General features: G+C 38.7%; 1 protein-coding gene and 1 long non-coding RNA gene across 4 annotated transcripts; one reads left to right on the forward strand and one right to left on the reverse strand.

Moving 5' to 3' along the window:
- Window positions 1-216: 216 nt before the first annotated feature.
- On the forward strand, window positions 217-17,156 carry LOC111835567 (uncharacterized). 3 transcript variants are annotated; one of them, XR_011985914.1, is made up of 3 exons: window positions 217-568; window positions 935-1,098; window positions 16,746-17,156. It is a non-coding gene; the product is annotated as an uncharacterized lncRNA (long non-coding RNA). The 3 variants fall into 3 exon arrangements; XR_002836258.2 differs by lacking the exon at window positions 16,746-17,156 and adding an exon at window positions 1,618-1,763; XR_011985915.1 differs by lacking the exon at window positions 16,746-17,156 and adding an exon at window positions 1,628-1,686.
- LOC111835565 (guanylate-binding protein 1-like) lies at window positions 2,025-14,951 on the reverse strand. The gene is made up of 11 exons (XM_072707810.1): window positions 14,844-14,951; window positions 14,289-14,484; window positions 14,069-14,193; window positions 12,814-12,923; window positions 11,988-12,181; window positions 5,963-6,205; window positions 5,185-5,465; window positions 4,750-4,950; window positions 3,900-4,002; window positions 3,283-3,476; window positions 2,025-3,132 (listed from the first exon to the last, which is right to left on the reverse strand). The coding sequence occupies exons 2-11, from the start codon at window positions 14,461-14,463 to the stop codon at window positions 2,998-3,000; spliced, it is 1,761 nt and encodes a 586-aa protein (XP_072563911.1). The 5' UTR covers window positions 14,464-14,484; window positions 14,844-14,951; the 3' UTR covers window positions 2,025-2,997.
- Window positions 17,157-17,159: the final 3 nt, after the last annotated feature.

A 17,159-nucleotide genomic window follows, 5' to 3' on the forward strand; every position in this document is an offset into this window, starting at 1 on the left:
GTGCAGTCTCAGCTACTTACACATTCTGCCTCTGACGTCACGCGCATGGTCTGTCACAAGGGGAAATGCTTTCTGATCGCGATATGAAATTATATTCTTAATAAAGTTAACACGTGTACACAATTGAAATGCTGCTAAATAGGGTGCAACTTACAGATGGAGGTCAAATAAATGACAATTGTATACCATACTATTTAATAATTGTTTAAAATAAACAGATAGACCTGACGCTGTTTAGGTATTGGTACAGACATGCCTGACACACGCCAGATGCGTGAGCGTTGACAATCCTGAACATGGCTGGACTTGAACATCACAAATTCATGCACATTTGTGTAGACTTTGTCCAGACAGTTCTCCCCTCTTATGGCAAAGTTCACATGCTGATATAATTTAGGTAGAACCAACTTCATATTAGCATGATTAAAGTCGCCAGCAACAACCTAAAATCCATTCAGGTGCGCCGCTTGTAGCTTGCTGATAGCTTCGTACAGCTTGCCTAGTGGCTGGTTGCATTGGAGCTAGGTGGGAAATATACAACTACCACTGCGGTGAATTCTTCCAGCAGGTAGAATGGACAACATTTTACGATTAGAAACTCTAACTGCAGTGAATAATGGTGAATTACTTCAACAGAGTTTGTACACCAGGCTTTGTTTATGTAAACACACAAACTGCCTCCACAACTCTTATTGGAGAAAGAGGCCTCTGTCTAACAACTGCTCCACATGGTACTTTGCTCTGCCACATATCACTTTACTACCCCATGTTGAATGTTGCATTGTATGTTGTTAGATATGTCGGAGTAGTTAGCATTTCATAATTAGGGTGCACAACACTGGAAAATATCATTTTCAGCAATACATATTGCAATATTTGTAAAGAAAAAATAGTTCAAAATAAATCAATTTCCCACAAACACTTCTATTCATAGGTGACAGTCCACCTGCACTTGAGGGGACTAGAGAGTGACTGGACATCAGTGCACATTCTTTCCACATCAGACAGTGAAAACGAGAACCTATGATATGGACATCACTGACGGAACAAGTGAGGTACAGAATTCTTCAGATGCTCAAGCAACGACGCGAACAAGATGTAAGTCGTATGGAAGGACAGATTGTTTGGTATATTGACAGAGAATGGAAGTACTTAAACTAGAAAAATATGCTAAGACTATGTTCCATTCACATTGATATAACTCAAGCTTGACAGTGTGATTTTGTCCTTGCCAAATCTGAAGTAGACCAGTTTAGATCTAAGGTTGGTCAACTTGTCTGGTTAGCAAAACAGTGTCAACTTAATGTTATGTTCAATCTGTTACTGAGCTTCATCTTAGTTTTTAATTATGTCATAATTTTAGCTGACTATGTGTAGCTGAAGTTCCAGTTTTTGGGAAAACCAGATAAACTGAAGCTTGTTCTATTCAGTGATGCATTACTGGGTAACTTACCAATGGAAGCACAGAAGATGGGCACCCCATCATGCTCATGGGCTAAGATGGAAAGTTCCCCCCTCTGCGTTAGCAGAGTTGTTTGCAGTAGCCTTGCTGGAGAATCTCTTGCATTGACTGATGGAATTGATAATGCAATATTCCTTTCTACACTGTATTCTGAGCTTATCACAGGTGACATGGATGGAATGAGACTGCGGCTGGAGATGAGCAATATCAAGGAACAGTGAAAATAGCCAGTGTGTGACACAGTCATCTACCAAGAGAGCTTGCAAATTGTTTAATCAAATAGGCATCTGCTCTGCTCTTCCTAAACATGCTTAACCCCTGGAAGAGTGGAATCCCAAAAAAAAAAAAATCCCAGGAGATTTTTGTCATCTTTATGTTTAAATATGAATATGTAGACATATATATTGTAGAATATTTATGTTCACATTAATTTGTTCAAATGTGTGTTCACTTGTTTTATTACTGCAGTGCTTATTACAGACTGCGCATGTGCAGTGTGGCGATGGTTAGTCAGTGGAGAATTCATATGGCAATTGCAGTAAGTGAGCTACAGTAAAGAAAGTTATTTTAAAAACAGTTTGTTTATTGAGTCAACAAATAACTGTGCATTTTAACCTTGATACTAGGGGTGGGCAACCCTGATCCTGGAGTGCTGGTACCCAGCAGGTTTTCCATCCTACCTGGTTCTGAGGAACCACTTCTGATCTCAGGCAGATAGTAACTCATCAGGTAGGACAGAAAACATGCTGGATACCGGCACTGCAGGATCAGGGCTGCCTACCTCTGCTTTATACCACAAATACATATTTGCATACCAGTTATGTCAATCCATATATGTATATTGATATATGTTTAAGAACACAAACACATTTTCAATATTCAATAAGTATTATGATCAAATGGGTGGTTTGATGGCAGAATATGCAGTTTTTACTTCACATATCTTTCATCTTCTCCCATATATTGGAGCTCAGCATGCAAATGCAAATTCAGAGGTCAGTTCCACTCTTTATATACCAAGTCATGAGATGCCGGTAATCCTCCACTGGGCTTCCCATTTGGCATCTTCTGTTGTAAATCAGAAATCTATGTGCTTCACTGTACATCCTGGTTTAACCAGTGGCCACCATGCAGCCCATCTCATTAAACAAACGGTTATAATACCAGCATGTCCCCCAATATAGCTGTGCATGACTGTAAATTAAAGCTGACAGTCTGCATTTCAAGCACATATTCATTGTTTAATTTCAAATTCAGAGACAAAATAAAAAAAATTAAAATAAAAAATCACTGCCCACATACTTACATAATATAATGAATTACAGGTATTACACTATGCTGATATACTTCCACTGAAATTGAAAGTTTAAAAGTTCAGTGAAGATGGAAATTCTATTCTATTCCATTCCATTCCATTCTATTCTAGCCTGGTCTATTCCATAGTCAGTCCTCCAGACTCATTATTTGAAAAATTCACATTGAAAGCTTCATACCTTGGCCTTTAGTTTTATTTATTTATTTCATACAAGCTTTCATTAGGAGATAGTACACCCCCAATCGCCTCCGCTTCTGTTTTGCGCTTGGCTCATCTCACGTCGCAGCTGGCCAATCTCTCTCTGCATTTGTCTCACACTTGCGTCAAAGTCCTGCTGCAGCATGGCATTCTGCTCCTGAAATGCAACAAAGGGGTGACATGGTTGGTCATGGTCTAACATTAAAGATCAACAACATAAATGCAACCTTTCTTCACTGGTCTCACATCCTGAGTTTTTCTTAATGGGGTAATAGGATACAAAGTCAGAATTATAACTGGAAGGTACCCTCAGCATTTGCTGAAGAACTCGCTCATGTTCAGACTGCATATGTCTGCGTTCCCTCTCATTTTTTTCCATCAGCTGCCTCTTATTTTCTTCTTGTGCTCTCGTCACATCCTCAATTCTCCTCTCCATAGTCACCATCATTAATTCTGCAGCCTTTGCTTTCACCTCCTGCATCTTAGCATAGGCTTGTTGCTCTAGAATGGAGAACGATTGTCATGGCACCGCGGTCTAGTTTTACATGCACCTACAGATGCTTTAAGCATTATTCAGCATCATAATTTTTTATAACAGTTCATATAGCCCGTTTCCTCTGAATAGCTAAAATATAAAAAATATATCACATATACATTTCATACCATGTCTATCATATGGTGCGTTAAAAGACAAACATAATATAAAAACTATACTTGAAATACATCAAAATACATAAACAGTTAGTATCCTGAATGAAGTAAATGATAGAATATCAGACTGTGACAGACTGGGCATTAATCCTTTTATATCATCTCTATGTGTTATGACAGCCGGCAAACAAAATTTACTATAAATTATCACCAACTTCACAGCCCACATATAATATTATGGTAACATCCAGAGCTGTTTGATGCCTCTCTCACCTTCTATACGCTTTTGTTGTTCAGAGAGACTTCTGTCTGCCAGCAGTAACGTTCTGCCCAGTTCATTGGTTTTAGCCAGGTATTCTTCCAAAGCCTGTTCTGCCTGAAAAACCAACCTTGTTATGGACTGATGATGTTCACACAGGATCTACTTGCACAAGTGAAGCTATCATTTAAAAATGTGCATTTTCTAAATGCTAAACATTCTAGTTGGGTTACATTCATTAATAATGCACCCTTACACCAACATTAACAGAAATGTATATTTTTCTAAATATCTTCATACCCCTAATTTATACTAATATTAGTATAAATTCCAACTATAATGCAAATGCTTTCCAGTAAACAAGTGACATAATTAACACACATTTTTGTCCAAAAAAAAAACAGGTGTAATAAGAGGAAGTTAGGAGCGTGCACTGATACAACACATTGCTGCACCCACCACATGACAATCGGCCATGCAGCACCACACTAGTTCAAATGGAATGGAAAAGAATTTTTTCTGGTGGCTAGAGTGCCAATCCTGCCACCAACCCCCAAATTTTTCCTGTAAGTTGGAGGACCTGCTTGCAGGACTGGATGTTGGTTAACATTGTACCCTGGGCAAAGCAATTGCAGGTTAAGGGCCTTGCTCAAGGGCCCAATGGAATAGAATCAGTGCTGGCATTCTCAGGATTTAAACCAGCCACCTTCTGACTGCTGCACAGATCCCCAGCCTCAGTCACCCCTCCCCGTAATAAGATAGCCGGTAATGCATTTATCTTAATAGATTTCTTAACTGTACTTTGTTGGAGATTTACGGCTGATAGGTTTACTTTATTGGGGAGAAATTGCATAATTATTGTACCTTGATGCCTCTGCCTTTTGTATTTCTGTACCGGAAAATTAAAGCTTCCAGGTCTTTCCGGAAGTATTGATAACCGCTTTGTTTCAGATAATAATCTGGCTTCAAAGTAGCCCCCAGTTGGCTAAGCAGAGTAGTACAGTAATTCAGGGAGAGCTCCTCGTTCTCCTGACACTTCTTATCATACTCATTTCTTACAAGATCCTGTTGACACAAGAAACAAAAATCCACAAAAAGAACTTCTGATGCTTTCAATTATTCAAAGCCACATACAGAAAAACTTTGATATTCACATGTTTGGAGACTCAGTAAAGTGTTTCTAATAGCAATAGTAGTAAAAATAACAAATTCAATGCTTCCATTCCTTAAACATCAGCTTTATTTATCCTAGGCTTAAGTGAATCAAGTGAATGAAGTATATTCAAGGTGCCTACAAACCATGAGCTGTGTTTGAAAGCGCCGATCATCATCTTTGAATGAGCGATCAAAGAAGAGCTCTAGCGCCTCCTTCAGGCAGATTTCATGGACATTCGAAAGCTCCTCCTGTGTCTCAGTGTGTAACACTATCCTCTTGCTCAGCAGCTGCTTGTAGAGGCTGTGGGCCTCCTCTACTGCTTTTGAGTTTTCCGTCTGGGCTAGAGCTACCACCGCATTCTCTAGACAAGGAACCTTCCCACTTTTAATGGTATCCACATACATCATCACCAGCTTAGCCAGCACTGAGACACACCACACCATGAAAAGGAGAGAACCAGAGATGACATTTTGTGAGAGGTGCAAACAAGCCACTTATCCTGGGCAGGGTTGTGTGTAGTGGTGCAACAGACTGTAGTTCATACATGATCCATACAGTTACGTTTTACATTAACTGCACTTTCATAATGTTTTTATAATGCATTCGCAGAACATTCAGTGCACCTTCATAATGCATTCATAGAATATTCACAAGCAGCATGTAAGTATGATTATGCAATTATAATGTTTGTTATTGACATATAATAAAGTTGTTAAGGTATGTTAGGATGTTAAGGTATATTTACATGCTGCTTATGAATGTTCCAGGGACCTGAAACCTATCCCAGCCAGCACAGGCAGGATGCTAGACCATCACAGAGCACATTTACAATGATATACTATTAACTCAACTACACACACCAGTTAGCCTAACTTTGCATAAATAATTCAACAGTTATTTTTGTGAGCACTTTGAACTTACATCTCCCAGTGACTTTAATTCCTCCTTTGATGGTTTTCACCTGGGAATTTCCAAGAACATAACTGCAGAACTCTGTAGCTTGCTTAACAAACCTTTCTTCCAGGTCAGAATCACTCAGCTGATCAATAATCTTCAGCTTGTCCCTGTGGACAGGCGTATCGAAGACGAAGCACTTTCGACGGGGAAAGTACTTCCGAATACATTCTCGTGCACTGGTGCTGGTAGCAACATTTTTATTGTGGCCTTGATAGGAAAAAATAAATGACAAACTTATATTTGAAATGACTGAAATGTGTTTTATGAACCAAAAGTATACAAAAGAAACTTAGATTTGGGTTTTTTTCTTCCTGCCGTTACTACTCATTCCACAGTATAATACAACCCATTGAGGGGCACATTTTCCAAAAGCTCCCTTTAGCAAATATGTAAGCCGCTAACATAATGAGCAACTATGCTTTTGGGAAACATACCGTGGCTCTGCTTTTATTTTCGTTTATTTTGTGTTGCAACTTCACATTTTCCAACACGTAAGTTGCACCATTTATGTGAATTATACGTCTTTTAGTGAAAAAGTTAATATTTTACATTAAATATCTTCTTTTCAGTAAATACAATCTATACTATTATACGACATGTATTTTGTGAAACATAATAATTAAAACGACTGCTTTGTATACAGTCTTCCAAAAAAAATTTCATAAAGGTAGTGAAAAATGTTAAAAGACCAACAGTCTTACCGACAGTTTGCATATGTTTATAAAGACACCTTTTTAAAGTAGCAATCAAAATTAGAAAACAAGTGACATTTGTAATTTACAAAGTCACTGCATGCTTACCCCAATTTGCAGTTATTCATGAACTGAAGATCGAAATGTATTGTTATCGTATTTCCTCAGTGAAAACTCTCTCACATCACAAAATAAAAGGATGTAGCTACACAATCAGTGTAAACAAAACCCAGACATGTACGTGCTCTTGTTTGTAGGAGTTTTCTTGACCCAGTAACGCATGCAACCGTTAAATAGGTAAACGCTAAATTACATAGCAAAGCTTAACTTCACTTCTAATTTAGCACAATAAAATGTATAGTGCAGCACAAACAACATAACCATTTACACTTTGTTAATCTTGTTGTCGGATCCAGTAAAAATTAGTTAGTGGGTAGTGAATGTCGATCCAGTCCCGCTGTTAATTAAAAATGTCCGTGGCATTGACCAGTCAGTCAAAAACTTATTAGCCAATGGGGACGCGTCCCTGAAAACAGCCGCCCACGCGAGAAGTTTGTGTCAGAATTGTAAGCAAAAAGTCAGGGAGCGCAAGCGAGAAAGCTGGCAGCGTAACCGCAAAGTCAAGCAGCGCAAGCGAAAAAGCTGGCAGCGTAACCGCAAAGTCAGGCAGCGAAAACAAAGGAAAACATTATCAAAAGACCAATCGTGTTTGCAAGTTATAAATTTTACTTTTGAGATAACATTTCTTTTGCTTCAGTTAGTTTTTTTTCTTCTCGAAACCTTGTTTTTGCTTGATGTCAAAAATGTTATAATATTGGCACAAATCTGATTCCATATTATCTCCATATTTCTGTTGTGAGCTGTTTCTTATATCTGGTGCCCAGTTTAGCCAAGTGACAAACCTGCATAATTGGGGAAAGTTATATCCCTTACAGAATGGTCTGCTTCTGCAGTTATAGTCCATCATGTTTTCGCTGAAAGTACTCCAATGGTTTTTCGATAAGTTTTGGGTGCTTTGTTTCGATATGCCGCTTTAGTTTTGATGGTTTTAGAGCCTCGTTTGAAAGTGTTAATCCACAATAAACACACTACGCTTTGGGCTTACAGTGCTGGCTTAAAGCAATGCATTCTGCTCCCGACACAATGCATCATGGTTAGATTTAAACGTGGCGCTGGCGGCCCTATACGGGCCAATGGCCAGTCTCGATTTTAAAATCGCGGCCCAATCTGTAGCCTTTGTGGCCCATCAGTGGTTGAGAAACGTGGTTTTAAAAGAAGTAACCTGTTAAATCAGCTTTAAAAGACAAGAAAAAAAGAAAAGTCTATTCCATCGCGTACGCTTGGTTGGAAAGGTAGGTTGTACATCATTTAATAGCAATATCAGTTTCAGATTTGATTGATTATTTATTGTTACGAACTTTTTTTCGCACTTTAACCATTTTAACATCTATGGCTATGCTAACGTTACCATGCTCGACCTTTTGTGTGATGTGTGGGGTTCAGGTTTATGGGGCACTGGAAGACCTTCTGGAATAGGTGGGACCTGTTCAAGCCGGACGGGTTGCATCTGAACCATAGGGGAACCAGTGTATTTGGGAGGTGTATGTGTAGAGTAGTTGAGGAATGTTTAAACTAGGGACTGGGCGGGCAGGGAGGTTAGTTATGAATTTATGTGGGGAGAGAAGGAAAGCCCAAATAAATATTAAACGTGGGCACTGTAAAAGGCCTACCATTTGTGGTCTGTATTTAAATGCTATGAGTATTAAACAAAATTAATGATTTAAAGGCTTTAATTTCATCGGACACATGACATTATAGGAATAACTGAAACATGGATGAGTGACAATGATGGGGAAGAATATAATATGGATGGTTATACGTTGTTCTGTAGAGACCGGATAGGAAAGAAGGAAGGTGGTGTTGCAGTATACGTAAAAGAGAACTTGCAGGCAAGGGAGCTCACTGATAAAAATAAAAGTACAGAAGCTGTATGGATAAAACTGGATGCTAAAGACTCAAATGGCCTAATTGTCGGGGTTTGTTATAGAGCTCCTAATGTAACTGCAGAGGAAAGCATTATGTTATATGATGATATCAGGATTATGAGTAATAAAAATGATGTGGTGGTTATGGGTGATTTTAATTTACCTGGGACATAGTGGGACACAGTCTCTGGCTCTTCTGTAAATGAACTTGAGATGGTGTAATTAGTACAGGATTGTTTTTTTACTCAGTTTAATACCCCTACCAGGGGAGAAGCCCTTCTTGATCTTGTTTTCTCTAATAAACAGGATAGGATTGGAAAATTAGAGGTTTTAGAACCATTGGACGGTAGTGATCATAACATGGTTAAATTCGAGGTTAATTTTAGTGTGAGAAGAGTATACAGTGTTAGGAAGGCTAACTTTAATGGTATGAGACGGAAACTAGAAACTGTAAACTGGATGGAGTTAAATAGCAAAACAGTTTAAGAGGCATGGGAATTTTTTAAAAGCACATTGTTGCAAGTGCAAGAGGACTTTATACCTGTTTCCAGCAAAACTAAATCTAGGAAACGACAACCAAGGTGGTTTACTAAGGAAATTAAGAATAAAGTAAGGGCTCTGTTCCACAATTGGAAATGAACTAATGATTTCAAAATTAAGCAGGAGTATCTAAGTCTACAGGTAGAGTTAAAAAATAACATTAGACTGTCCAAGAGGGATGTAGAAAGAAAAATTGCATTGGAGGCTAAGGATAACAATAAAAGTTTCATCCAATACTTTAACTCCAAAAGAGCTCTAAAAGCTGAAATCACTAGTTTGCAGGATAGTAAGGGCCTTATAATTGAAAATGAAATTGATATAGTAAATGAGTTTAATGATTATTTTTCACGGGTGTTCACAGTAGAGAACACAAGTAACTTACCACCAATTAGTACGAATACAGGGTCGTCTATGACCAATATGTATAACTGAGGCTGATGTGGTACTAAGCCTAGCTAAACTCAAAATAAATAAATCGCAGGGCCCTGATGGCATCTTACCTATAGTTTTAAAAGAGATGAGGGATATTATTAGCCAACCTTTAACTTTAATATTCCAGAAATCGTTATCTGTGGGTGTGGTACCTTCAGATTGGAAGCATGCTAATATAACACCCATATTCAAAAAAGGGGATAGAAGTAATCCAGCAAACTATAGGCCAATCAGTTTAACTAGCATTACTGGAAAAATAATGGAAGCTATAATCCAAGTGAAAATGGTAGATTACCTGGATGCAAATAACATTCTGAGGGATAGCCAATATGGATTTAGGAGAGGTAGATCCTGTTTAACGAATGTACTTGAGTTCTTTGAGGAAGCTACAAGTGAAATTGATCACAATAAGGCCTACGATGTGATCTACTTAGATTTCCAGAAGGCCTTTGATGTTGTCCCCCACAAACGGCTCTTGCTAAAGCTCAAAGCTGCAAGGATTTTAGGAACTGTGGCAGCTTGGATCGAAAACTGGTTAACTGACAGGAAGCGAGTAGTTATAAGAGGCACAATGTCACAGTGGGCCTGCGTTCATTGTGGGGTACCGCAGGGTTCAATTTTAGGACCACTATTGTTCCTAATTTACATTAATGATATTGATACCAATACATAGAGTAAACTGCTTAAATTTGCAGATGACACCAAGGTGGGTGGTGTAGCAGATACTGATCTAGCAGCAGAGAGGCTACAACGGGATCTGGATTTAATTAGCGACTGGGCTGATACTTGGCAGATGAAATTTAACACAGATAAATGTAAGGTAATCCATGCAGGGAGCAGAAATATAAAGTACACATATTTTATGGGTTCCACTGAAATAAAGGTAGCTGATTACGAGAAAGATCTCGGTGTGTATGTTGATGCTTCCATGTCCCACTCTCGCCAGTGTGGGGAAGCAATAAAAAAAAAAGGCCAATAGAAAAAAAGGCCGATAAATATTTTTGGCCATATTGCCCTGCCCTAGTTGCTATGGTGTTGCTAGGCAGTACTATGTGGTTGCTAGGGTGTTGCTAGCTAGTTGCTAGGTGTTGCTAGGGTGGTTGATAGGGTGTTCCTATGTGGTTGCTAAGCTGTCGGTAGGCATTGCTAAGGTGTTACTAGCTGGTTTCTAGGTGGTTGCTAGGTGTTGCTAGGCATTACTATGTGGTTGCTAGGGTGTTGTGATGTGGTTGCTAGGATATGGTAGGTAGTTTCACGTCTGTGGGTCGTTGTGTTTGTGGATTGGGCAGGAGCTTTGCTTCTACTTATGGGCCTATTGATTTTAAAGAATAATTATTATTTTTTTTTGATTTTGCGATAAAATTGTACGCGATCCGTAAGGTGTACCGAGGCTGTCACGATCCAACACGGAAGCTGGTGACAGAAGCCGTGAATACGAGCAAAAAGGGCTTTGTTGCTGGGGTAACGCGCTCCAAGCCACACGTAATGTCAATGACCGGACTGGGAAAATGAACGAAAACGCGGACTAAATACACTGGACTAATGACGACAATCAGAAACAGCTGTTAACCTCATGTGGATTCCCAGTGTTTAACGAGGGGGGGGGGGGGGGCATGGCACAGGAGGATCGGCACGATCGGGGTGTGACATGGGCAAGCAATATGTCAATCCGTCCGTCCAGGCAAGCCCTACGACTCGGCAGTGAAGTGAGCTCCGCTCATTTCAATGGCTAAGCGCAAATTCAGAAAGTATCGTTTACTAGGGGAAGAGTGATATGGACCTTTTCATTAAAATGAATAGGCCCATAATAATAAATAAAGTTTTTTTCGACTTTGAGATGAGATTTGTACGCGATCTGTAGGGTGTACTGAAACAATCGATATGTCAATCCATAGGTCTAGGCAAGCCCTAAGACTTGGCATCGAAGTGAGCTCCGTTCATTTCAATGGGTAAACGTAAATTTGGAAAGTATCATTCACTAGGTGAAGAGTAATATACAGTAGGCCTTTTCATTAAAATGAATAGGCCCATAATAAATAACTAAATAAAGGGGTTTTTTTTTATTTGCGATGGAATTGCACGCGATCCGTAAGGTGCACCGAGACAAACGATACAGTATGTCAGTCCGTCCGTCTAGGCAAGGCCTACTACTCAGCAGTGAAATCAGCTCCGTTCATTTCAATGGGTAAGCGCAATTTCGGAAAGTATCACTTACTAGGTGAAGAGTAGTATGGGCCTTTTCATTGAAATGAATAGGCTCATAAAAAAAAATCATTGCTCCGTTCATTTGTACTATAGCCTTCATGGAGTAAACAGTGAATGGCAGTGTTATGCATTTACCAGGCTTCAGCTTCAGGGAGTTCTCCAAATATTCATCAGCTGTTATGGGTTTCCCATTAGCCTCAAGGTCCAGGGTAAAATCTCTTACTGCCCAGATAAAGGAGGGGAAGAAGCGGACATACTCAGCAGAAGCATCAGCTTCATCCTCATCGTTGGACTTTACCTTGATGTGTTTTGTCAGCTCAGTCACATATCTGTTAGATGCTGCAGTTGAGGAAGAAAATTTAGAAAATCTATTTCAGTGGTGAGAAATGGCAAGGTCAACACTTTGAGAGGAGAAACCTAGTTGATTTCGGTAACAATTCTATAAAGTTGAGCAAGGAAATGACAAAGAACGCAGCAGCAGAAGCATCAAACTACAGAATGTTTCTCAAATACAAGAGTATCAAAGTCAGTGTAGTGAATCATCAGAAGACCAAATTACCTACTGGCTGTATCTACTTTATACCTTGACGTGGAAATGTAACACCATTGACCATGAAACTATTTTCATAAGCATATTTTTAGCACTTACAGAACCTTTGTATCTTTAACTAGCAACAATTATATCATTGGCAGAGAGTAAGAAAAGATTCATTATGATTAATCGATCCACCAATCCATTATCTACCAGCCCTTCAGTGTTTTTGAAGATTGTGGTGAATGTTGTATAACCAACAGATGGTAGCCAAGTCCTGATCAAAACACTAACTTTAGAGTCATTTGTGTATTTCTGACCAGGACAGTTAAAAGTATTTCCCTGCTTCTATATCAGATATTGTAATTACTTTTCAGCTTTGCAATATTCCTAGAATAGAAACTGGAAATATTCAGGTTGGTAGGATACTGTAGATTCATCACAGCAACATTGTTGATGGTACCACTGCTGTTGTAGATCAAAGTACTGCTTAGTAACACAGCCAGGGAAAAGATCCAGTGGTCATTCTTCTCATCCCCCTGTTAAAATAAAGACAATCCTTTTTAAACCTTAGCTCGAGCAATTGTCAAATGTTGGGTGATGGGCATTTGCAAATTTTCCAAGTAATACTTCTGTGTCAATAATAAAATCAATCCAACCAAATAACTTATTTTCTTTTATAATGGTGTTAAACACATCACTCGTGTTTACATAAATACATACTTGTATTTAAGTTGTTACTTTATGTAAAATACTTTCTTATTGCTAATTATGACACTGTAAAAGTATAACAAAATTCTCTTGAAAATCTTTGATAAAGCAAATCATTATAAATGCAGCCATTAAGCTTATATAGTACAGACATGCTCTCAAGGCAAACTTGTAGCCTATCTTAGGACCCACACACTATGAACACTTTAGAGGCACCAAATTTGGGGAGAAAACCAAAATAACTGCAGGAGAACCACAGAAACAAGGGAAAAACTGGTGGTGAGGGAGCAGAGTTCTAACCATTGTGTCCTCCTAGGAGTTTGAAATGATCATTTTAATTATTAATTAATGTCTACATGGGCAAGATATTAGGGCTGGGTATTGTGACCAATTCGGCGATTCGATTCTTATTTTTATGGTTTCGATTCAATTTCGATTCGATATCGATTAGCTATCAATATTTCATTTAAAATGTTAGTTTTGCAGACATGGGATCCATATTTTGATATAAATGCTGGTAACTGAAACTCTCCTACTTAAGTTTATTACTGAAATATACATCTACATTAATAATAGGGTGCACACAGTTGTTTATTTTAAACAACTTTTATTTTAAATGAACACTGTAACAAGAAGTCATAAATATGTTTTTAGTGGAGCAATTCGAAAGATGGTGACACCTTCAGGACGAGAGGTGAATATTCATATCTTCTTACGTGAAGCACGCGCATTAAGAATCGATTCGGGGATTTCCAGAATCGATATCGTTGCGTTAAACTGAAGATCGATTAAAATCGGAGAATCGATATTTTTTACCCAGCCCTACAAGATATACATTTCCTTCATTTTGTAGCTTATTTACAGATTTTGAAGATGAGCAAATTCCAGGATTTTATCTATTAACTGTAGCTTCCTTGTATTTTATATATCAAATTGTTAAATAATTCCTTTGCATTTTCTAAAGCAACAGTACCTTCTCCACATCTCCCAGTCCTTCAGTGTCCAGCAAGACCAGTGTTTGTTCTCTACCAGGAACGGAAACACACCACATCCAGATACCCTTTGTCTTAGACTGGATAGTGGAGCCCAGAGCAAATCCTGAAATATCAGAAACAGAGAAGTGTGTCCTAAGCAGGGAGATCCAAATGTATCAGAAAAAACTGTTACGACTTACAGGGAAATGCAGCACATACCTTTATTCTTCCCAGCCAGTCGATTCATCAGGTAGGACTTGCCAGTGCGGTACATGCCCACAATAGACACCACAACTACAGGCTGATGGAAGGAGCTTAAAATGGCTACTGCTTCCTGATTGACTTTGAGCTCATTATTTGTCGTGTTCTCAATTAGACATATAGGTTCCAACATTTTCCCTGTGCCAGAGAAGACCTATAGCCACAGACCAGTAGAGTGAGGTTAGATCAAGTGATTAAAATGACTGTTTCTTTAAGTAAGCATTACAGGCTGGATGTGTGTTTAAATAAGTCTATGAATAAGTTTCAATTGTCAAATGTTTGGTGATGAGCAAATTATTGCAAATTTTCAAATAACACTTTTGTGTCAATATTAATACCAATCCATCCAAATAACTTAAAAGAAAATAACTTTATAACAGTGTAAAAATATGGCACTCGAATGCCAAAACATACCAAGTAATTATATGAAAACATCAGTTTAAGGTAGGAAAATCCATTCATTTGCGTTGTTGGGCATAAAAACAATAAGACAAAAATTCTTTCTCCGCTTACCTCAAGACGAAGGTTAAACAACTGAATCTGAGTCTCTTACTCTTTCATCCCTTCCTTACTTTCAGTTTGTACCTATGACTGACTCCTCCTCACAGCGTGTGATTGGCTGCAGCACACACTTCCAGTCAAGTCATTGGTAGACGGCGCTGTACTTCATAAAGTTATTACATTGATATACAAAGCTTTCCTCTTTCCTCTAACATGTCTTACTCAGCAAGGGTCATTTTTTACCCAAACCAGGGGGAATTCCAGAAAGCTAGTTTAGCCAAGAGGGTCTGACTGCAGTAAGTGCAGTCTCAGCTACTTACACGTTCTGCCTCTTACGTCACGCGCACGGTCTGCCACAAGGGGAAATGCTTCCTGATCGCGATATGAAATTATATTCTTAATAAAGTTAACACGTGTACACAATTGAAATGCTGCTAAATAGGGTGCAACTTACAGATGGAGGTCAAATAAATGACAATTGTATACCATACTATTTAATAATTGTTTAAAATAAACAGATAGACCTGACGCTGTTTAGGTATTGGTACAGACATGCCTGACACACGCCAGATGCGTGAGCGTTGACAATCCTGAACATGGCTGGACTTGAACATCACAAATTCATGCACATTTGTGTAGACTTTGTCCAGACAGTTCTCCCCTCTTATGGCAAAGTTCACATGCTGATATAATTTAGGTAGAACCAACTTCATATTAGCATGATTAAAGTCGCCAGCAACAACGAAAAATCCATTCAGGTGCGCCGCTTGTAGCTTGCTGATAGCTTCGTACAGCTTGCCTAGTGGCTGGTTGCATTGGAGCTAGGTGGGAAATATACAACTACCACTACAGTGAATTGTCCCAGCAGGTAGAATAGACAACATTTTACGATTAGAAACTCTAACTGCAGTGAATAATGGTGAATTACTTCAACAGAGTTTGTACACCATGCAGGCTTTGTTTATGTAAACACACAAACTACCTCCACAACTCTTATTGGACAGAGGCCTCTGTCTAACAACTGCTCCACATGGTACTTTGCCACATATCACTTTACTACCCCATGTTGAATGTTGCATTGTATGTTGTTAGATATCTTGTAGTAGTTAGCATTTCATAATTAGGGTGCACAACACTGGAAAATATCATTTTCAGCAATACAAATTGCAATATTTGTAAAGAAAAAATAGTTCAAAATAAATCAATTTCCCACAAACACTTCTATTCATAGGTGACAGTCCACCTGCACTTGAGGGGACTACTGAGAGTGACTGGACATCAGTGCACATTCTTTCCACATCAGACAGTGAAAACGAAAACCTATGATATGGACATCAGACGGAACAAGTGAGGTACAGAATTCTTCAGATGCTCAAGCAACGACGTGAACAAGATGTAAGTCGTATGGAAGGACAGATTGTTTGGTATATTGACAGAGAATGGAAGTACTTAGTCTTAGCATATTTTTCTAGTTTATCTTCCATTCACATTGATATAACTCAAGCTTGACAGTGTGATTCTGTCCTTACCAAATCTGAAGTAGACCAGTTTAGATCTAAGGTTGGTCAACTTGTCTGGTTAGCAAAACAATGTCGACTTAATGTTATGTTCAATCTGTTACTGAGATTCATCTTAGCTAAAATTATGACATAATTAAAAACTGACTATGTGTAGCTGAAGTTCCAGTTTTTGGGAAAACCGGATAAACTGAAGCTTGTTCTATTCAGTAATGCATCACTGGGTAACTTACCGATGGAAGCACAGAAGATGGGCACCCCATCATGCTCATGGGCTAAGATGGAAAGTTCCCCCCTCTGCCTTAGCAGAGTTGTTTGCAGCAGCCTTGCTGGAGAATCTCTTGCATTGACTGATGGAATTGATAATGCAATATTCCTTTCTACACTGTATTCTGAGCTTATCACAGGTGACATGGATGGAATGAAACTGCGGCTGGAGATGAGCAATATCAAGGAACAGTGAAAATAGCCAGTGTGTGACACAGTCATCTACCAAGAGAGCTTGCAAATTGTTTAATCAAATAGGCATCTGCTGTGCTCTTCCTAAACATGCTTAATGATGGAAGAAACATGCTTAACCCCTGGAAGAGTGGCATCCCAAAAAATAATAAAAAATCCCAGGAGATTTTTGTCATGTTTATGTTTAAATATGAATATGTAGACATATATATTGTAGAATATTTATGTTCACATTAATTTGTTCAAATGTTTTATTACTGCAGTGCTTATTACAGACTGTGCATGTGCAGTGGGGCGATGGTTAGTCAGTGGAGAATTCATATGGCAATTGCAGTAAGTGAGCTACAGTAAA

This window comes from Paramormyrops kingsleyae, chromosome 25 (assembly GCF_048594095.1).
Source record: "Paramormyrops kingsleyae isolate MSU_618 chromosome 25, PKINGS_0.4, whole genome shotgun sequence".
Lineage (NCBI taxonomy): Eukaryota > Metazoa > Chordata > Actinopteri > Osteoglossiformes > Mormyridae > Paramormyrops > Paramormyrops kingsleyae.